The sequence below is a fragment of the Perissodus microlepis genome, chromosome 23, assembly GCF_051167445.1.
Source record: "Perissodus microlepis isolate ML-2025 ecotype Zambia chromosome 23, ASM5116744v1, whole genome shotgun sequence".
NCBI lineage: Eukaryota > Metazoa > Chordata > Actinopteri > Cichliformes > Cichlidae > Perissodus > Perissodus microlepis.
In genome coordinates this window covers 20325920-20348649 of record NC_140482.1, presented here as the reverse complement: position 1 = coordinate 20348649, position 22730 = coordinate 20325920, and the positions used below count along the sequence as shown (strand labels likewise).

At 39.1% G+C, this 22730-nt stretch overlaps 2 protein-coding genes across 2 annotated transcripts in view; one reads left to right on the top strand and one right to left on the bottom strand.

Annotated features, from left to right (window-relative positions):
• Nucleotides 1–5145, bottom strand: part of LOC146361365 (uncharacterized) — a 37681-nt gene extending 32536 nt beyond the window's left edge. Inside the window, exon 1 of the mRNA XM_084921732.1 lies at nt 4876–5145. Coding sequence (XP_084777858.1) covers nt 4876–4969 — 94 coding nt within the window. The 5' untranslated portion in view covers nt 4970–5145. The remainder of the gene's footprint in view (nt 1–4875) is intronic.
• An 8084-nt stretch (nt 5146–13229) lies between these two features.
• Nucleotides 13230–18876, top strand: pjvk (pejvakin). The gene is made up of 6 exons (XM_084920814.1): nt 13230–13440; nt 15241–15436; nt 15933–16074; nt 17284–17401; nt 18349–18492; nt 18575–18876. The coding sequence occupies exons 1-6, from the start codon at nt 13230–13232 to the stop codon at nt 18874–18876; spliced, it is 1113 nt and encodes a 370-aa protein (XP_084776940.1).
• The last annotated feature ends 3854 nt before the right edge of the window (nt 18877–22730 follow it).

The following is a 22730-nucleotide window of genomic DNA, read 5'->3' as shown; positions in this document are numbered from 1 at the left end:
CTCAAACCAGTAGAGCCCCACTGGGGTGTGATGGAACAGGAGATCTCTCGAATCTCTGAAAAATGTTTCCAGCACTTTGTTGACTCTGTGCCATGAAGAAGCAGTTCTGAAGGCAAAAGAGGTCTCAACTGGGCACTATCAAGGTGTACCTAATAAAGTGGCTTATCAGAAGATATAAAAACTACCCATCAGTATATATGTTTTTTTTCCCTCAGGTCAGTAAAAGTAGATCGTTTGGCAATAAAACTCTGTGAAGGAAAAATCGATTTAAATGTTGTGCATATTTTAAAACAGCTTGCAGGGGGCGACTGTGGTTGTATAGAAGTCTCAGCTTCCTTAGTAAACTGTTTCCTGATGAGTTTCGGGGCTCAGGTATTCAGGTACTTAGGTCAAACTGAATAAAGCATGAAACTCATTATGGTCTTTAATTGAGTCCGAAAGAGGACAAGCCAGTATATGCTCATTGGCTTACAGAACTTTAACCACACCTCAGTAGCCAATGAGCCAGTGACTATTAGTTTTGTGGTTAGAGCCTGTTCATTGTGACCGGTTTCAAATGCTCAGCTTGAGGTTTTATGTGATGTCATGGTGCCTTCATCCATCTTTTACATACAGTCTATGGACAGTGCAAACTACAAAGATGTCTTTTACCTTTAAAGTCAGCTAAACATAAACGGAAAAAAAAATTTGATTTCAAACTGAGACACTTGATCTTATTACTAAGAATCTCCACGAACATCCTTCTCCCTCATGACAGACACTTTTAGGTAAATTGCTTCTGAGCAGTCAGTGACTAGACTGTGGTTGAATTTGACAGCTCCTGGCTGCGAATGCGACGATAAAAGTGTCTGTATGCAAGTATGCAATCATCTCTGCAACAGCGACGTCTCTTGTCACTCAATTATATACATAAAGCAAGGCCAGACGTGTAGTTTACATGTCAAAAATCTATCAGCATGTCAGTTAATCAGGGGTTAAAATATAAGGTGAAAGGAGCCTGTTTAAATATTGTAATTTAGAAAAATGACAGAAAACAGAGCTGCCTCATTCAGCATCATTGTCCTGGGGGTAAAATAAACAAAAATGCACTTATTTTCAGAACCCTATTATTTAAGTTTTTTATACCTACATTCAGTTTTCAGTGACCCAAATAAATTTTTCTTGAATTAAATGTACATGCCAGCACGTATTAACATATTTATGCAGTGTAAGAGGGCAGATTTAGGCACTTTCATCCTGCTGGCCTTGGATGAAGCTGTGTCCCTGCCATGAAATCATCCCCAAACCATCAAGAAACAGTAAAAACATTAAAAAAAAAAGGTACAAATGGCCACTTGCTGCAGGCTTTCTGAGTGCATTTTAATCCTGGCAGTTTAGTGACATCCCTAAGCACTAATTATGTGGTAGAGCCGCTCCCCACCAGAGAGGCTGCTTCTTAAATGCAGCAGTTATTTCAGTGGAAACCACAGCGGCTGTATTATACGTTGGGCTCAGAGGCTGTGGTTTCACTTTATTTGGGAGGTGCCACACCCGGAGAAACCTCCTGCCATGAAACCTGCTTCACCCTGTAGCTGCAGCGTCTTTACCAAGCAGAGCTCTTAATACCAGTAATTAACGCTGGCATTTAATCTGCGAAAGCTCATTTTTCTTCATCACTTCTGCAGATAAAATGTAGTTTTTTTCACTTAAACTTTATACTGCAGACTTTATACTCTTGGGCAGTGCCTCAGCTATTTTTATGTGATTATAGCTTATATATACAGTACAGCATGAGGTCAATTATCATGACTAGCTGTGGTTTTCTTTTCAGCTTTCCACCCATGCTTTCTGACTACAGGCTTAGTTTTTAAACCATATTCAGTTCGCAAAAACAGGACTTCAGACTAGAGATTCACAAAGTGAGGGATGAATCATGTTAAGATGATTTATGATATGAAAAAGGAACTGTAATATTGTTCTTTACCATTTATTAAAACTTATTTCAATAAATAGGATGGGAAGGTGATATAAAATCAGTCTGTGCTAATTTCTCATACTTATTTTACACCAACAGTCTATATTTTGATGTCTTTTTATTTTAATTTTTTCATTTGAATACTTTCTCTTTTAAAGGTTCAAAAACAATTAAAATGATTGAAATGGAGAAATCCAACATTACAAACTTGGTTTCAAGAGTAACCAGAAACAGTCCTGAAGGCTATACCTTAGATTTAAAGGATCACAATAAAGAATCCCAATCCACACACTGCTTAAAAAAATCTATAAGAACCAGTGAAAAGCAAACATGTGCAGAAACTTGCACACATAAGTAAACTAGGCTGATATTAATAGTATGGAAGTTTGTTTCTGCCACTAGAAAAAAAAATCAGATCAACTTACTTTCCTGAAAGTTTCCAGAATCTAACCCAAAATTTGACCTAGAGATCTCACATAGGATACCAACAAAACATAATTTCATTAGGGATAGGAGTAAAGAATTCTGATTCTGATTCTAATTCTGAACAAGTGTGTGGCCAAGCTAGAAATGACAAGCTAGAAATGACTTGAAATGACTTGTGAACTTCTCTGCTGTAAGGAAACAACAGAAATTTCAGTTCAAAATGGAGGATAAACCCACAACAAATTTGCATTTTGTAGCTGCACAAAATTAAACTTATTCACAGATTTACTTTAATCTTTACTTTTTGTCAGATATTTATGCATAACACCTAACTCGTTTCAAGGTCATATGCACCGACAGCTTCCAAATAACTCGTGAACCTCTTTAAAAGTTAGAATAACTCTCATGCTAAATAAGCTAATGACACCGAATAGCTTAGCTTTACATATACTATACATATACTCTGGAAACGGTAGGACTGTAACATAAGCAGTCCACCAATAAAGATTAGACAAAGTTACATTCACTTGTTATAGATTTATTTTTTTATATATTTTGTTGAATCTGAAATGAAAAATGTTAATTACACTTTTTAATTTGTATGCTACACTTGAAGCTGGGGTCAGCCATGTTTAAGCAGCAATTCGCTACAGTCTGGAAACTAACAATAACTGACTCAGTGCAAAGTAAGCAGGAAACCAGAGAATACTCTACAATGCTACACCACTTTTTTAAATATTTTGCTGAGATTAAGGGGAAATCTTATTGTCTGTATGTCAAACTGAACATATAGACTTAGTTTAGCTTAGCACACAGACTGGAAAAAGTGAAATGTGATAAAAGCCTAATTTTGGTCTAAGCTAGCAACTAGAGGAGATGTAAGGTACGCTTAGATGTTAGATGTCTCGTTAAGAATGAATTGTTTACTACTGATGATGCTACAGCTAGCTGTTCATTAGCAAGATAGTGTTTAAAGTTAGTAAAATATAAATATTAGCCCCTCTGAGGCTAATTAATGTTTTATATTAAAATAAATTAGTTTAATTAGCACAAAAGTCAAGAAACTGCAAAAAAAAAAAAAGTTTTGCAGAGATTAAAAAAAATTAGATGAAACTTGTAAGTTAGTAAGTCATCTAGCCTGTTTGTTGACTGAAAACAAAGCTAAGCAGCTGCCACAATTAGCTTCATATTTTGGTATTTGTTATAAATTATGTTGTCTCAAGCAAAAAAATTGACATGCGAAAATTGTCAAAACTATTCAATTTTACAATTAACATTTGAATGCCCCTGTCTTTATAGTTTAATAATTAGCAGTCTTCAAAGAATTTCAGGTTACATATCCATGTAAACCTTTGCCTCTTGGCTCTAAACACGGTTATGATTTATTCACTTTTTAATTATTCAAAAATGACCCTAAATATAATTTCGGGTCTGAAGTGATACTTATCAGGCCATAGCTTTAGAAAATGTCATACATAAACATTACTGTTAAAAAAAAAAAAAAGGCAGATTCAGACCGAAAAACAGCTGGTGCAGATATTTTGAGGTTGTTGTTTATCCCTTTGCAGCATGAATGCTTCAGTGGAGGTATAGTTGGATGAAAGTAAGAGATGCATATTTCATATTCAGCATAGTCTTAGTCTGGGTGTGTCTTGTCTGCAACTGGCCTGAAGTCTGACCAAAATTAGTGGCCTTCTTTTGTCCATTCCATCCACAAGGCCACATCATTATAGCCGTGGCACTCCGAACCCCTTCATTCAGCCTCGACCTCGCACTGAAATAGCCCTGTGTGCTCTTTAAGTGTGCACTGCAGCCTGTTGGGGGGGGGGGAATACACATTTACTCAGACATTTAATTTTAGAAATGAGCCACATCTCCATCTTTGAGAAATCCTCACAAATTTTGTCATTTCACTGTCAAAGCTTTTTATCAACCTTAAGACTTTCAAACAGTTTCAGTTTAGCTTCTTTACTAATTGTCACCTGGTCAGTGGCTTGTAGCAGCTTTCCCTAAATGGTGTCTCATTAAGGCAAGATAAGCCTTTCTGGTGTTGGTTGTGGGTGTGAATTTAACCTTTCATCCCTAAACCACAAGGCCAGTGCGGTCTGAGCTTTAGGAGGCAGAACATCCCAGTTTAACTTTACAGGACAACCACATTCTGAAATTCTGGAAATAAATAAATAAAACGTGGATATAATGGGGGGGATAACACAGAATATGAACATAAAAGTTTTATAAAAATACGGATTAAAGTGTTTTCAGAAGCCTTGTTGAATCATGAAAAATCAAAAGGCAACAAATCAAAGGAAAACATTGTTATTATATAAGAAAAACATGAAAACCTTGATCAATTAAGCACATGAACTGGTGATTTTATAAACCTGTTATCAGAACAAAAGCCCACAGAAGAACAGGAAGGATCCCTATCAGGTATCAACACGGAAAGCCAATCAGAGTACAGCAGAAGAAGTCATAATTTGGTGAATATCGCTCACCATTCTTAGTATCTTCTTGGCAGGTCACGGCGATCACCTGAGCCAAGGTGAGGGCCAGGCAGACGATAATCCTAGAGTGCAACGAGGGGCCCATGTCTGCATGCCAGACATGCAGCGTCCTCACACACAAATCGCTGTGCAAGAGAGGAAGTCAGCGAGAGCACGACCCCGAACTACAGAATCCAGGCTGAAAAATCCCAAATATCCCTGAGTGCAACACGGCTCCTGGATGAGCGATTACTGCAAACTGAAAGGAGCTCCCTCTTCAACCCCCCCACCAACACCTCCTTCTTTTACTCTCTCTCTCAAACTCCCTCCCTCTCTTTAGTCTCCTCTATCATCATCATTTCTTTTCGCTCTATTTCAGGGCCACCCTCCTCCTCCTACTGCATTTGCCTTGAAAGATGGCATAATTAAAGGCTGCATGAAATTAGTCCATTTGAAAGGCTGATGAAAGAAGATGGGTTGGACGGTGAAGCTGAAGAAATTTCTTTTGAAAGCTACAGTTGAGCGCTGTGCATAATTTGCAGTTTGTTGCATGACCATTTTCCTTGAATAATCTGAGGCTTAAGAACAAGATCTGCAGGAGAGTTCGCTTTTTTTGTTCCCTTGCTACTCTACGTGAAAAGGGACACCTCAGCTCACAGAAGTGGTCTGTTTAGGAAAAACGTCTGTGACTTTGGGGTGTTCTTTAGTGGCCTTTGGTTTAACAGCCAACAAAGTTAATGTTCTAGCTGATAATATAAATTTTCTTTCACTTTGGGGTTGCAGAAGACAAAAACAGAGCTCTAAAACTGTTGCCTAACCTCAAGATAATCATATCCAGCAAACATTTTAATGCCGATTAACAATCTTTTCTTAAAGTCTATTACTTGATTTCTTAACTTGGTGGCGCTGTCACTTGGTGTTCGCTCGCTCTGCGGTAGAGTATCACTTCCTGTTCCTGCTCAAACACAGTGGTGTTTCTGAGTAGCTTATCTGCTTAGCAATTTAATTAACAACTTTAAAATACATTATTTTCTCATAGTATAATCTTCACGTGCTTCATCCGAAGCACAGTTTCTGTGTACTCACTACCTAATTTATAGCCAAAGTATTCACTCACTGTGTCTGTGCTGTTTCGCTAGCTTAGCTTGTAGTCGACTCATTAGCACCATGGCTACTTCAACTGTCCCTCCTGCACTTTCCTGCTCATTGTGTCAGATGTTTAGTTACTCCTCGGCCTCTTTTAGCAGTAATGATACTTGTAACAAATGTAGCATATTTGTAGCTCTGGAGGCCAGGATTACTAAATTGGAGACTCGGCTTCGCACCCTTCATTCACCCGTAGCTAGCTAGGCCCCTGTAGCTGGTGCAGCCGAAGATAGCGTAGGCCCCGCTAGCTGTTCCCCGGCAGACCCCAAGCAGCTGGGGAAAGAGGGCGGCTGGGTGACGGTGAGGAGGAAGCATAGTCCTAAACAGAAGCCCCAGGTACACCACCAACCCGTTCATGTGTCTAACTGTTTTTCCCCACTCAGCGACACACCCGCCGGGGGTCAAACTCTGGTAATTGGTGATTCTGTTCTCAGACATGTGAAGCTAGAGACACCAGCAACCATAGTCAATTGTCTTCCAGGGGCCAGAGCAGGCGACATTGAAAGAAATTTAAAACTGCTGGCTAAGGGTAAACGTAAATTCAGTAAAATCATAATTCATGTCGGCAGTAATGACACCCGGTTACGCCAATCGGAGGTCACTAAAATCAATATTGAATCGGTGTGTAACTTTGCCAAAACAATGTCGGACTCTGTAGTTTTCTCTGGTCCCCTCCCCAATCAGACCAGGAGTGACATGTTTAGCCGCATGTTCTCCTTAAATTGCTGGCTGTCTGAGTGGTGTCCCAGAAACGATGTGGGCTTCATAGATAATTGGCAAACCTTCTGGAGGAAACCTGGTCTTGTTAGGAGAGACGGCATCCATCCCTCTTTGGATGGAGCAGCTCTCATTTCTAGAAATATGGACAAATTCATTAACCCTCCCAAAATATGACTATCCAGAGTTGGGACCAGGAAGCAGAGTTGCAGTCTTACACGCCTCTCTGCAGCTTCTCTCCTCCTGCTACCCCCCAAAAACCCATCTCCATAGAAACTGTGTTAGCTTCCAAAAAGACAAAAAACAAACTAAAAACCAGCAACAAACAACTTAAACATAAAAAATCACAAAGAAAGAACAATACAGTATCCACATCTGAACCAAAGAGTAAAACTGTGAAATGTGGTTTATTAAATATTAGGTCTCTCTCCTCCAAGTCTCTGTTAGTACATGACTTAATAATTGATCAACAAATCGATTTATTCTGCCTTACAGAAACTTGGTTGCAGCAGGATGATTACGTTAGTTTAAATGAATCAAAACTCCCGAGTCTTTCTAACTACCAGAAATCTCGAAGCACAGGACGAGGGGGCGGTGTGGCAGCAATTTTTCACACCAGCCTATTAATTACGGAAGACCAAGACAGACTTTTAATTCATTTGAAAGCCTGATGCTTAACCTTGTCCACCCCAGCTGTAAAACTCAGAAACCAGTCTTACTTGTTATTATATATTGTCCACCTGGGCCTTACACAGAGTTTCTCTCTGATTTCTTAGACTTTTTATCTGATTTAGTTCTCAGCTCAGATAAAATAATTATTGTGGGTTATTTTAACTTCCATGTAGATGCTAAAAATGACAGCCTCAACATGGCATTTAATCTGAAATAGTGTTTCCTGAAAACCCTCTCCTGTCTGATCATTTCCTGATAACATTTACATTTACAATAATTGATTACACAGCAGTGGAGAGCCGACTCTATCACAGTAGATGTCTTTCTGAAACTGTAACTACGTTTAAGAATATAATCCACCCACTGTTATCATCTTCAATGCTCATAGAGCAGAGCAGCTATCTGAACACTGCTCCATCAGAGGTCGATTATCTTGTTAATAATTTTACCTCCTCACTACGTACGACTCTGGATACTGTAGCTCCAGTGAAAACTAAGGTCTCAAATCAGAAGTACCTGACTCCGTGGTATAATTCTCAAACACGTAGCCTAAAGCAGATAACTCGTAAGCTGGGGAGGAAATGGCGTGTCAAAAAATTTAGAGGATCATCATTTAGCCTGGAGAAATAGTTTGTTGCTTTATAAGAAAGCCCTCCGCAAAGCCAGAACATCTTACTATTTGTCACTGATTGAAGAAAATAAGAACAACCCCAGGTTTCTCTTCAGCACTGTAGCCAGGCTGACAAAAAGTCAGAGCTCTATTGAGCCAACCATCCCTTTAACGTTAACTAGGAATGACTTCATGAACTTCTTCACAAATAAAACTTTAATCATTAGAGAAAAAATTACCAATAATAGTCCCACAGATGTAATATTATCTACAGCTACTCTTAGTACCATTGATGTTAAGTTAGACTCTTTTTCTCCAATTGATCTTTCTGAGTTAACTTCAATAATTACTTCCTCCAAACCATCAACGTGTCTTTTAGACCCCATTCCTACAAAACTGCTCAAAGAAGTCCTGCCATTAATTAATTCTTCGATCTTAAATATGATCAACCTATCTCTAATAATCGGCTATGTACCACAGGCCTTCAAGCTGGCTGTAGTTAAACCTTTACTCAAAAAGCCATCTCTAGACCCAGCAGTCTTAGCTAATTATAGGCCAATCTCCAACCTTCCTTTCATATCAAAAATCCTTGAAAGAGTAGTTGTCAAACAGCTAACTGATCATCTACAGAGGAATGGCTTATTTGAAGAGTTTCAGTCAGGTTTCAGAGCTCATCACAGCACAGAAACAGCTTTAGTGAAGGTTACAAATGATCTTCTTATGGCCTCTGACAGTGGACTCATCTCTGTGCTTGTCCTGCTAGACCTTAGTGCAGCGTTCGATACTGTTGACCATAATATCCTATTAGAGCGATTAGAACATGCTGTAGGTATTACAGGTACTGTGCTGCAGTGGTTTGTATCATATCTGTCTAATAGACTCCAATTTGTACATGTGAATGGAGAGTCCTCTTCACACACTGAGGTTAATTATGGAGTTCCACAGGGTTCAGTGCTAGGACCAATTCTGTTTACATTATACATGCTTCCCCTAGGCAGCATCATTAGAAGACATACCATACATTTTCACTGCTATGCAGATGACACCCAGCTCTATCTGTCCATGAAGCCAGATAACACACACCAATTAGTTAAACTGCAGGAATTTCTTAAAGACATAAAGACCTGGATGGCCGCTAACTTTCTGCTTCTTAATTCAGATAAAACTGAGGTTATTGTACTCGGCCCTGAAAATCTTAGAAATTTGGTATCTAACCAGATTCTTACTCTGGATGGCATTACCTTGGCCTCCAGTAACGCTGTGAGGAACATTGGAGTCATTTTTGACCAGGATATGTCCTTCAATGCACATATTAAACAAATATGTAAGACTGCTTTCATCCATTTGCGCAACATCTCTAAAGTTAGAAATATCCTGTCTCTTAGTGACGCTGAAAAACTAGTTCATGCATTCATTACTTCCAGGCTGGACTACTGTAATTCATTATTATCAGGATGTCCAAAAAACTCTCTGAAAAGCCTTCAGCTAATCCAAAATGCTGCAGCAAGAGTACTGACAGGGACTAGAAAGAGAGAGCAGATTTCTCCTGTTTTGGCTTCCCTTCATTGGCTTCCTGCTAAATCCAGAATTGAATTCAAAATCCTGCTCCTCACATACAAGGTCTTAAATAATCAGGCCCCATCTTATCTTAATGACCTTGTAGTACCATATCACCCTATTAGAGCACTTCGCTCTCGCACTGCAGGCTTACTTGTTGTTCCTAGGGTATTTAAAAGGAGAATGGGAGGCAGAGCCTTCTGTTTTCAGGTCCCTCTTCTGTGGAACCAGCTTCCAGTTTGGATTCGGGAGACAGAAACTATCTCTACTTTCAAGATTAGGCTTAAAACTTTCCTTTTTGCTAAAGCATATAGTTAGGGCTGGACCAGGTGACCCTGAATCCTCCCTTAGTTATGCTGCAATAGACGTAGGCTGCCGGGGGATTCCCATGACGCATTGAGTTTTTCCTTTCCAGTCACCTTTCTCACTCACTATGTATTAATAGACCTCTCTGCATTGAATCATATCTGTTATTAAGCTCTGTCTCTCTTCCACAGCATGTCTTTATCCTGTCTTCCTTCTCTCACCCCAACCGGTTGCAGCAGATGGCCGCCCCTCCCTGAGCCTGGTTCTGCCGGAGGTTTCTTCCTGTTAAAAGGAAGTTTTTCCTTCCCACTGTCGCCAAAGTGCTTGCTCATAGGGGGTCATATGATTGTTGGGCTTTTCTCTGTATCTACTGTACAATATAAAGCGCCTTGAGGTGACTTTTATTGTGATTTGGCGCTATATAAATAAAATTGAATTGAATTGAATTGAATTACATTTAGTGAACTAGTCTAGTTGATTGCCTTTTGCTTCAATAATCTTGAGGTCTGGGCTCTGGGGAGGCCAATCCATGACCGATAGTGTTCTACTGTGTTTTTCTATTCAGGTATGATTTTACTGCATTGACAGTGTGTTTGGGATCATTGTCATGCTAAAAAATGAAGCTGTTACCAGTTAGATACTTTCCAGATGCTGTATCAAAATCTCATTGTACTTTTCTGAGTTCATAAATTATCAGTTTTAACAGATCTCCACTGAACAGAACACCACTGGCTGAATTGCAGACGCAAACCATGACACAGCCTCCACCGTGCTATGCTAAGTTTTCAGCTAATAAATGGTAAATGGCCTGTATTTGTATAGCGCTTTACTAGTCCCTAAGGACCCCAAAGCGCTTTACACATCCAGTCATCCACCCATTCACACACTGGTGATGACAAGCTACATTGTAGCCACAACCACTCTGGGGCGCACTGACAGAGGCGAGGCTGCCGGACACTGGCGCCACCGGGCCCTCTGACCACCACCAGTAGGCAACGGGTGAAGTGTCTTGCCCAAGGACACAACGACCGAAACTGTCCAAGCCGGGGCTCGAACCGGCAACCTTCCAATTACAAGGCGAACTCCCAACTCTTGAGCCACGATCGCGCTTTGAGAATCAATGTATTGGTGAAAAAAATCTATTTTATGTCTGTCAAACTATGTTATCTTTGGCATTTTTTCTAGATTATAATAATCCGCCATTAGGGATAATCCGGCTCAGCCGGACCCAGGGGTTGGGGAGTCATTTGGTACCGGGCCACGAGAGTTGAGGCTCGGGTGTGAAATTTATGGTTTTCAGGGGTTTTATCGTTAACTCGGTTTCCTGGGTCTTTTCCCGAGTTGTACTTGTGTGTCTTATTTTGAAAGAAATATTTATGTGTTACCATAGCGACCAGAGAGCATTAAGGGGCAGAGAGGAAGAAGTTGCTCTCAATGTTGTTGGCGCATTTCAGGAGGCTAATAAAGTTAAAGTTAAACACAACTACACAGTGAATTTGTGTTTATTGTTATATTTACAAAATACCACAGTTTTTGTCTTGCTTGTATCATTTTATTTTGTTGTATTTATCTGCGACACCTTAAAGACTGGTCCCTGAAAATAAAGTCTGATATTAAATTGGTCCGTGGCGCAAAAAAGGTTGGGGACCGCTGCTCTAGCTGATGGTTTCTGATGATTTCAGTGTAATTTGGGAACATTTAGTGTCCAAATGAAACTACATTTACAGCGGTTTATACAAATCTTTATCTCTTTGTTTAGTACCAGAAGGAATTTGTTGGAAACTTTGCTATCAACCTGATATATCTGTCCAACATCTGTGCACTCCAGCTGGAGCAGTACACGGTGCGCATGTTACATCCATTCAATCTGTTTTCCAGATAAAAGCTGTCTGCCAAGTCACTGTGTCAAACTGATCCTCAGTCCCCAAGACTCCTAGAGGTGGATGGCAAAACAAACACCATGACTCCTCTGTCATTGTCTCCACTAGAATATGTTTGTTTTCATGAGTAATATTAGCTTCAGCTGAGTTGTCAGGGTCTTCCTACAGTAACATTTCTCTCAGTGGGTGAGGTGGATTTCACTTGTTTCCTTTGCTGAACAAGACAGGAAGTGTTTCAGGTGCTTGAAGAACACGCTGATTTCTCATCATGAAGCCACCAGGGACAAAAACTCAGGCAGATGGGAAGTCAGTTCCTCTGTCAAATGAGAGCTCAGGTTCTGTATATCCATGCACTTTTTTCCCTGCTGTGATGGACTAATGGTTAGAGAAGATATCCTTTTCACTTCAGGTCATGGGGGTTAGACTGTCAAACAACCTTGTTGCCTGTTGATTTTCTCTGGGAAGACTGAGCATGTCAACAGTACATGTTTTACTCTCATTAATGTGATTTGTCACAATGGTTAAAGCTGGTATACGACCCTAACCTCATAAACCTACATTTTTATGTGCAAAAATGAGTCTTGTTTTCTTGATGAAATGGCCTAAACTGGTGACAGAAGGTGAGGTTACAACTTAGAACAATATAACTGTGAATTACAGCAAGATTATTTTTAAACACAAAAATAATACTTACAAGCAAATCCATGACTTTTTTTGACCTAAAAGTTAAAAAATTAAAGGGAGTGTAATGCATAGAAAGCTAACGCTGTCTTTAGCTTCTGTGGCAAGAAAGCTTTAAACCTTCAAACATACTATTTCTGGTTGTATAGACTAGAAAGCAGTGCAACCACAGGAGAGATCAACCCACCATCATGCATGCAGGACACACTGTGTGTGGAAGCCACCAGTCAGAAAGGTTGACATTATCCAAACTAAAAAAAGCTCAGATGCAAAAACATTTAATCCTACAAAAACCACAGAGGCATCCCTGACAAAGAGAAAAAGTCCAGACCGTTTTCAGGCTGAATAAAGATAGACTAATGGCCATAGCAGATGTTTCGTGTATTAGACTCAAAGAGGAACATGTAGCAACAATATCATCTGTATAATTCCTTTAATACTTAATAGCAATAGACTTCCATACTTTAAGTATGCCTTGAAAATCAAATTTTCCAAATACAGATGGCAAAAAGTACAAAACAGGCACTTATAATTACTTCTTCCACCTTATTTGTCAGGTGACAGGAAGGTGCAGGCCTACAGCAACCTATCAGGTTAACACACACCTCACTGTCCCATATTCCCTTACAAATTCCCTGCATTATTTAACATTTCACGAGTTTGTAAGAACACTCCCGAATCAGCTTCCCCATTGAGAGAGAGCACTCCTCACCATAACCAATACAAGCAAAGGGTGCCCAGCAGTCGAGTACAAGCTGTTTTTTTTTACCTGGTTCGATATTTATGCATCTTTAGAAATGTTTGCTGCAGCCACCAAAAACTTTGTGAAGCAGGTGGGAGACACAGGGAGGTTGATCCCTGTCCCGAGCCTGAGTGAGGCTGACCGCTACCAGCCCCTCAGCCTGGTTACCAGAAAGAGGAAGAAGCATTTTTGGAAGAAGGACAAGTATGCCTCAACACCTTTCTCACTGAAAGACATCCTGGTGGGCGAGAAAGAGATCACAGCAGGTACATTAATGTCAGAAAATTCATATCTGAGTAAATATAGCTAAATTTTATGTTGAAACATGAGCCTTTTCCCTTTAAAAGGTTTAAGATTGGGGGAAAATAAGTTTATTCCACTCTAAGTATTGTATCATGCTCCTGCATTTTGTTGAATATATAAAGACTGCTGTCCACTGCAGCCACTGTCTCTAATTTACATACAGTATTTTTTTTAATCTTTGATGTTTTTTCGCTGATTCCAAGCAACCTATGCACCAATGAGCTACACGCCTTAAGGGCTGAACAGGAACACATTTCCATAGACTGAATTTCCCAGAGGAATACCGAATTTCCCAGAGGAACCCACCCGAGGGATTAATAACGTTTTATCTAATCTAATCTGAAAACGCTTATCTATAAGCTTTGTGTAGGCAAACACCGCAAACAGATGTAACCACGCAACCATAAAACAAGCATAAAGCCTTTATAGTCACGCAACCCACCAAAAACTTTGCAGTCATTGCTTTGTTGCTAGCAGATTGCCATGGTCACCGGTAGTTTTCTCATGCTTGTCTGCAATTGGCTGCAAGTGAAAAAGTGCGATGCAAAATGATCATAGTATGTCTGTAGTCTGTAGTGGTTATATGTCAGTAAAACCTCAATTAAAATGTTATATGGATACATGGACAAAAATAAATATAAAACCCAACATACCTGATTTACTATCTGAAAACGTTGTTGTCTCCACTAAAGTTTCAAATGAACTTCTGTAGGTTCTAATAATCTTTAGCCTTAATATTATTTAATTATAATAAGTAATGTTTGGAATATGGTCATCTTTAGGTTTCACAACAAATCTTAACTTAGGCGAACTTTGTTTTCTCTAATCATTTACAACCCACATGAGCAAATCTGGTAGCTTGTTATGTTTCTGAGGTGACCACTATTTATGTTTGTGGAGTAGGAGCCCAGGAGCTTAACAAGCTAGCTAGTTAGCAAGCAGAAAAACATCTAATATGGCTCATTTGGGAGCTTTACTATTAGCTAGGCTAGTTGTCTCCCCTTGCTCCTAGTTTTTAATCCATACATAGATAACCAGCTGTTTTGTTGTTATTATTTATCACTATACAGTTCTTCAGAGTATTATCAATCTAACGCAATAATAAAACAGACAAAAAAAAGCTAACAAGCTAATCTAAGCCTATTGCCAGTCATTCTGAAAGCATTTTTCAGCACGTAGCAGCCATGTTGTTAATACTTTCCCTGTAGTTAGACAATAATTTTAAAGTAATGTGCAGAGAATCATAACTTTGATCATTTCAGTGATGAACAGGACATCAAAGCTGCATATATTCACCAGCTTAATCTGACTGATAAAGCAATTCCTCCACCGATATGGTGCTGCCCATCTGCTTCAAGGTTGAATGTTGTACATTCAGAGACACTCTTCTGGAAATTTTTGTCATAACAAATAGTTCTTTGAGTTCTTTGGCTTCGTGTAGTTTGTTAGAGTGAGACATAAAACATTTTTATAGTTTTCAAGTTTTTGAGACATGATTAATTTTCTTCATTCTAAGAAAAAAAAAACCCAGTTAATTTCTTAAATAAACATTTTAACACTATAAAAAATGTTTCACTGCTGCCACAAATATTCTAAAATGTACTTTAATTGTTAAAGTATATGTTATATGTTAAATAACTATTATTTAACCTATGCATGAACAGATACCATTTTACTGTTGGGACTGGAGTCGGACCTACTTACAGTTAATGCTTACAAAAGCACAAGTTAACCATAATATTAACTATTGTTTTCTTTTGCAGGGGTTTCCTCTTACCAACTCCTCAACTACGAAGATAAATCTGATGTAGCTCTCAATGGTCGGTTAGGGAACCACATCATCAATGATGTGGGGTTCAACATCAGCGGGTCAGACTCAGTGGCTGTAAAAGCCTCCTTTGGCATTGTGACCAAACACGAGCTGGAGGTGCCGACGTTATTGCGTGAACTCAACTCCAGGTATATGCATTGACAGACAGGGTATAACAGCAGCTCAGCAGGGGCTCTTATCTACATGTGCTGGATGTTAAAGCATCAATATCATGATAGTTTCTCAATACAGATTAGATGAAGTTACTTTGAGGTAGTGCTTTATTAATAATCAAGTAGAAGGATATATTTCTTTAATCAATTATTTATCAATTTGAAAAGTAATCATAAAATACCCTAGGAAAAGTTATTAAATTATGGCACTTTGTAAATCGGATATTTCAGATATCTGCATTGAAGTATTTTCCTTATGTCCACAATAAGTTGTCTGACCTTCGACCTCTTTGTTACACGGAGGGTTTCCCTGTAAAGATGAATAAACAATCATGTTATTCTACACCTTCATACATACATACAGGGGCTACATGCAATTGGACAATACAAGCCAGAGATGTTGCCTTGCTTGACTTTAACAGGTGCTAATGAGTTCATGTTTAATTCAAGCTCTCATTTTTTGATCTTCCAGGAAGGTGGACCTGGATCACTGCCTGATTCGTCAGTCAAAGGAGAGCGGACGCAGTGTCCTCTGTGTTGTCGTGGAGAGTATTCGCACCACGCGTCAATGCTCTCTGACCGTGCATGCTGGCATGAGAGGGACCACCATGAGGGTAAAAATACCTGTAGTTGTTTCATCTTAACACCCTCCAGGACCAAGACCCATCCAGGGTTAGAATTAGATTAATGTTTACTGGCTTTTCATAAGTTTTTTTTAGCTGTTTGATGAGTTTTTTAAATTAAGCTTCCTTGGTAAGATGAAGAAAGAGTAGTTCATGCTTTTACACCTTTACTGGGATACCTAAACTTGTCTTTAAGAGTCTCAGTGATTTGGTGCCACCCTACTTGACTTAACCTTTAAAGCCCTACACTCTTGATGTTTGGAAACCAACTGCTCTTGAATGTTCCTGGATCCAGCCTCAAAAACTAGATTTTTCAGTGGCTGTCTCCATTCTGTGGAACAATTTACTCTTTCACACAAGAGCTGCCCAATTACTCAACCATTTTTAATGTGTCTTAACGCCCACTCACATCCTGGGCCATTTGACCTCAGTAAGTCACATAATAGGGTGGGGCTAGGTTTCACAATGGGTTCACCCGAAACCTTGGCTGATTGTGACCCACCTCAGCTCATGTGATTAGATAGAGGATCATTAGGGGGTCCATGACCCTCTTGGGGACATTCCCGTATGGCTGAAAATCTGGGACTCTCCACCAGTTGCTTAGAACTGAAGAAGCTTCTCAGATGAGAGTTGAAACGTATTTAAGCAAACTTAGAGAAGTCCAGATGCTTTTCTTTCCAAGCTCCTTAGACTACGATGACCTGGATGACTGAGAACCTTCACAGACATTTTTAAATATTCTTTAAAAAAACTCCTTATTTTCACTCACTGCCAGTTCTAGTTGAGCTCGGTATCCTGGCTTTTACTGCACAAATAGTCTTATTTGCTTGAATTATTGTTTATTTTAAGAAGTTTTATTGACTTTTATTGTTTATGTATGTGTATTTATAGTTTAATTAGTGATTGTAAATCGTTATTGTGTATTTGGCATAATGTGTACAGCACTTTGATCAGCTGAAGTTGTTCTGAAAATGTGCTATAGAAATAAACTTTATGTCTTCATGTATGTAATGTGGCCATGCTTAAATTCATAACACTTATATTTAAAACAAATGCGTCAAGGGTAGTGAACAATCCATCTCCCAATCATTTACTCAAAATAACGAGTCCTAACTCAATCATTTTTCCCTCACCTAATCCCAAATTCTCCGTTTAGCCGCCTTTTCCATGTGTAACTATCAGCTTCCTACTTTGCTCCAGTTTCAGATTGACGACGGCAGAAACCCCAAAGGTCGAGACAAGGCCATTGTCATCCCAGCTCACACCACCATCGCCTTCAGCATCTGTGAGCTCTTTGTTCGACTGGATGGACGACTTGGTAGGTGGGCAAACCATGCCAATCGTTAATTAGCCAATTAATTCATGTTTATGAGATGAAGCACTTCAAATGGCTTTGAAGTGTCTGACCCTTTGAAGTTTTAGCTTTAGTCTTTAAAGACTTGCAGGCTAACTGTCACTATGAAAGCAGGTGAACTTATAGTCAACAGGTAAGGTGACAAAATCTGTATGAAGAACTATGTGAAGTGTAGGTGATGAAATAAGTCTAAATGGTCAGAAATGGTCAAAAATGAAATACTCAAAATGATTTGAAACCATAATCGTGAGCCTGTGTGACATTTATTTGAGTGTTTGAAGCTTGTCATCGATTTGGGACGATGGTGGTTGTAAAAACATCCTACCAGCAGTTAATTACTGAATTGGTTTGATAACACGTTTCCTGAAATCATCTAGAAGCAAATGATTCTGAATTTCAGCTGGGCAACTCCTGCAACCTCATCTGGATTTCTGGGACTTTATCTAATGGATAAAGTGTTGGATGGCAGATACTTTACCTGTTAGGCCGCGTGACTCCTTGTGCTCCTGTAGTGAAAATCACAGAGGGACTCTGACACTTCAGTACCAGCTAGTGAACACACATTTGAAGTCTTGGAATGAAGTCATAAAGTGTTTTAAACAAGAATATAATGTTTTTGAGTGATTGAACACAACATCCAAGCTAACGTCCAGGCGTTGAAGGAACTTTTAGACCAGGTTCAGTCTCCATACTGGCCACCCCTTACTACAACTACTAAAGTTCTTGAAGTGTTTGATACTGCAGCAAGAATAAACTTTCAACATAGCAAAACCATAACAAATTTTACTCCAGCATTCCATAGACTAAGCTGTTATTAGAGATATACAAAGTCAATAATGAAATGTTTGATTTGTTACAAAAATAATAATAAACAACACACATCGCCTGGTTTTCTTCTTCCTGTGTGTCAGATATTTGTGTGGCTCCGGAGTCACAGGGAGGCTTTGAGCGTGAGCAGATCAGGGAGCAGCTTGGTGGTTTCATTGGTCGCTTCTCCATGGGGCGACTACGCCGCTTCCTCTCTGGGATCATCTACGGAAACCCCTTTAGAGCAGGTATGATTACAGTATTTTTCATTAAATAAACTGACCCATCCTTCTGAGACACTGAGTCCACTTTAATCCAACCCCTGTGTAGATGACCGAACATTCGAAGAGCTCACCCACTCTGACACCTACATGGACGACATGGTGACCGACTACTACGAGAAGGCTGCCAGCATGACGGACATTTCCACCGCTTACTTGAGGGAAAGCTCACATACAAGGGTCAACCTCCTCAAACACAACATCCCCAAGGGCCCCTGCGCACTCTGCGGGATGGGCAACCAACGGCGGGAAACCGTGTACGGCTGCCTGGAGTGCTCGACTGGGGGCCAGAAATACGTCAGGCTGCATGTGGTACCCTGTTTTGATCTCTGGCATAAAACCTTGAGGTGAAAAAGGCCTTTTTTTCTCACAAGTGATACAAGTGCGACTGTTTATCACGCTGTCGTGAAAACTGGGCCGACAGCCTCAACACACCATGTCTTCAGCCGCAGCCAAGTGATCCAGTAAAAGATGTAAACATAAACCTGGTGCTATCCGTACCTTTGTGGTGTATCATTTTCAGTTTCCCACTGGCACCGGCGCATTTCTACACGTGTGCTGTGTGTGTACTGTAGCTGCCAGCTGATTTATTATTAACTGAGGGTATTAAAAATAGATAGGAGTAGGGATCGTGTGAAGGCCAGTGAGGAACAAGTTCCAAGTGTGTCACTGATGTTGAGTTTCTGTTTTAAATTTGTCTCGCTTGAATTTCAGTTTAAATTTTTTTTTTTTGTTCCCTTGAGATTGTTTTATTTAAAGACATGCACTTCTAACATGCTAAGAAACACAACTACACAAGAGCCATAAAGTCAGCAATAGTTATGTCCTAATCTACTATTATCAAGGCTGTATGTCTTCTTACTAGGAAAATAAGATGTTTTAGGGGTAACATATTTCTATCTTTCTGTTCTTATTTTAACTGATTATTTAAGTGAACACCTGGTTGAACACATCATTAAAGGTACTTGAAAATGTAAAATGCTGTGCCAGGTAGGTTTGGATAGAATTTTTCCCTTAATAGAGTTAATTTGCTTTAATAAATGAAATCGTTGTTTAAAAACTGAATTTTTAATTTACTCAGGTTACCTTTGTCTGATATTAAAATCTGTCTGATGATCTGAAAGATGTAAGAATGAAAAATATGTAAAAAAGTAAGTTCTACTTTCAAATATTTTGTATGGCTTAAAGTCTATGTATGTACATTTAAAGAGGGCCATGCTGCACTTTTTGTGTAATAACAATTTGTACCACAAGATGGTGCAATGAGTCAGTGTAACCCAGGCATGTCCAAAGTCTGGCCCCTGGGGCCAATCATGGCTGTAGGTAAGCTCTTATTTGGCCCGTCGTTTCTACCTTAAAATGTATTATTAATGGCCTGCAGACAAGAAGAAAATTAATAAAGTGTAATTTCTCTTTTTTTACACTCACAAAATACACACAATAGTATATAGTTTAAAATTGACCGGAGATAGTGATTTTCAGTAGCTCCGCTGGTGTTTCAGGTATTGCAGAAAGCTTGATCTTTATCTTATTTTTCTCTCCATATGCCAATGAAAAGTAGATTTATTTTGTTAAGGCTTGAACACACCTGATCAGCATAATGATGACTCTCGTGTTATTGAAAATAAATTGTACAAAAAAAAGAAGAAAATTATTCTTCCAGAAAGGCAAGGAGATGAGATGAGGGTTAGACACAACCCAAAGTGAGAGTGAGTGGCAAAGTTGTGAGCAGAATCACTGCCTAAAAATTGAATTGTGGCACATCTACTGACATCTAGTGGTGAGATCGTGCACACTGCACCTTTAACCCTCTGGGGTTGACTGACGTGCTGGTGCATCAAAATCACATGACCAATTTATGATGACACAGCTACAAGATGCAGCGACTCAGAGTCTCCATTTCAACTTGGGTCGACAGATTTTGAATTGTATGGATGGGCTGCGTAAAACCAGAGTTATGATAAAAAATACACGCCATGTTTTTTCTGAACAAAACCGCGGTGTTTACAGCGGGAAGAACGGTAAAAACTGCGTTTTCTACGGACAGCACTAGCAAACACTCTCCGCTTGCGAGTGAAAAAAGAAAAAGAAAAAAGACCCCTTCCCTATTGGTGTTAAAATTTACCATGTCAGCCAATCAAAAAAATTATATGGCAACATGTGACACTTGGTTGTTTAGGGAGAGGGGGACGTTTTAGGAGTGACACCCACGACGGAAAGCGGGCGAGCGAAAGAAAGAGAGAGAGAGTTTTCAGAGCGACATTAGTGACGTTTAGTGTGTTTGGAGGCTATAGTTAGTGTGTTGTGTAGTTATTGTTTGGTATTGTGTGTCAGATATACTAGTGAATGTCACATTTGTTCCAAAAAAGCCACCAAAGGCAAATTCCAGTGTAAACGCTGTTCCCACATGGAAAACAGGACTGATACACCTCCTGCTGTCATACCTGCAGGGTTTAGGCCTGTGGTGTTCTCCTCTGTCTTATACTGAACACAAACTATTTTTTTTTTTTGGACTGGCACAAGTCAAGTCAAGTCATCTTTATTTATATAGCACATTTAAAAGACATCAAGTGTCGGCCAAAGTGCTGAACAGAGGGATAATATAATAAAAGAATTAAAATAGAAAGAAAACATAAAAAAAGAATTGTAAGACATGTAAGAGTATATAGCATATAACGTACATGCAAATATGCACATACAATAATTTGTGTGCCTTCTTATTTGATGCAGCACACCTGATTGTTCTGTAAATAGATTTAAATGGTTATATAAAAAACGACTGAGGCCTTGGCTGAATTTTTAGGTAAATAGTACCATATAACTTTTGTTGTTTGCAAAACTTGTGCATAATTTTTAGAAATGTACGATTTCTATTTGCATTTCAAGTTGTGAAAATTATTTGTTAAACATGTTTGTGGGTTTTACAGTAAAAAATATAACTTTTTTCTACTCTGATTTTGAATTTTTTGTCTGAAATTAGATCAATTGTGCTAATATAGTATGCCAAAATGAAAAAATAACTCAAATTTCAGATATTTGAGGTTGTGCTGAAAATAATGATACCAAACAAGGCAAGATAAACAGTTTTTAAAGGTGAAATGTAGAGGTAAAATCAAAAGTAGTCAAAAACGGCCAATTATACCCTGGACCCTGGTTAAATAACACCAGCTACAATATTGGATAATATGTGTTTGTTCAGCAGAACAGTGTCCAGTATGTTGGCTGATATATTTTATTTACATGATATACTTTGTTTATATCCAACTCATGTCAGCTGTGGTTTGTGAGTCAAGATGGCGCCGGTGTGCATGGCTCGCCGTCCACCGCTGTCAGATCCACTTTGTCTTTTTTTTTTCACTGGAAAGCACTTTCGTCAACCGTGTTGCTTTTAAAGTGCTCTATAAAGTTGAGCTGATTTTAATGTATTACAAGGAGTGTTTTTCATTATTATTTTTTAAATAAACATACAGTGTTTATATTAAATGCTGTACTAGAAATAAGCTCAAGGACGATAAAAGGGCATGTGATTTAGTTACATTCAACTTGTATGAAGCAAAATTAAAAATAAGTTACCACAAGTTGTTTTTTAATTTGGTAAATAATTGATAAAATGTTAAAAGTACTGGTTGTGTTTGACCTCATCACCAGGATGAGTTGGAAATACTTCAAATTCCCTCAAGTGGCCTTTTGCTGGTTAGATTGCCACTACAGTCTGTAAACTGTAGAGGTAATTTTGTGAGCTCATTGGATGAGCACTTTCTGAAATACTCAGACCAGCCCATCTGGCACCATCAACCACACAATCTCTTTCCTCCATTCTGATACTTGGTTTGACTTTCAGCAGGTCATCATGAACATGTCTGTATGCTTAAATACTTTAATTTGCTGAGGTCTGATTGGTTCACTAGATATTTTAACGAGCAGGTGAACAGGTGTACCTGGCAAAGTGTGTGTAACCCTCGGTGTTACTGACATGTTCCACACTGACGCACAACAATACTCTGTTCCCCACACTGTTTTATTAAGTATATTACTTTCCAGCTGATACTAGAAAGTAATATTAAATAAATTCTAACAACAGCTGAACAAGCTCTAACGTGCTGCTGTTGTTTAGCGCGACCACCGCTGGTTTCCTCTTTCTGGCTCGAAATGCGCGATAAACAAACAAGAGAGAAAAGCGATCAGCTGATCATAGATCAGTTTCA

Excerpts from the sequence above, each read along its gene's own strand:
- pjvk (XM_084920814.1), top strand. The coding sequence starts at position 13,230 with ATGTTTGCTGCAGCCACCAAAAACTTTGTGAAGCAGGTGGGAGACACA. Across the intron at positions 15,437-15,932 it reads TTGCGTGAACTCAACTCCAG|GAAGGTGGACCTGGATCACT; the intron begins GTATATGCATTG and ends TTGATCTTCCAG. Across the intron at positions 17,402-18,348 it reads TCGACTGGATGGACGACTTG|ATATTTGTGTGGCTCCGGAG; the intron begins GTAGGTGGGCAA and ends CCTGTGTGTCAG.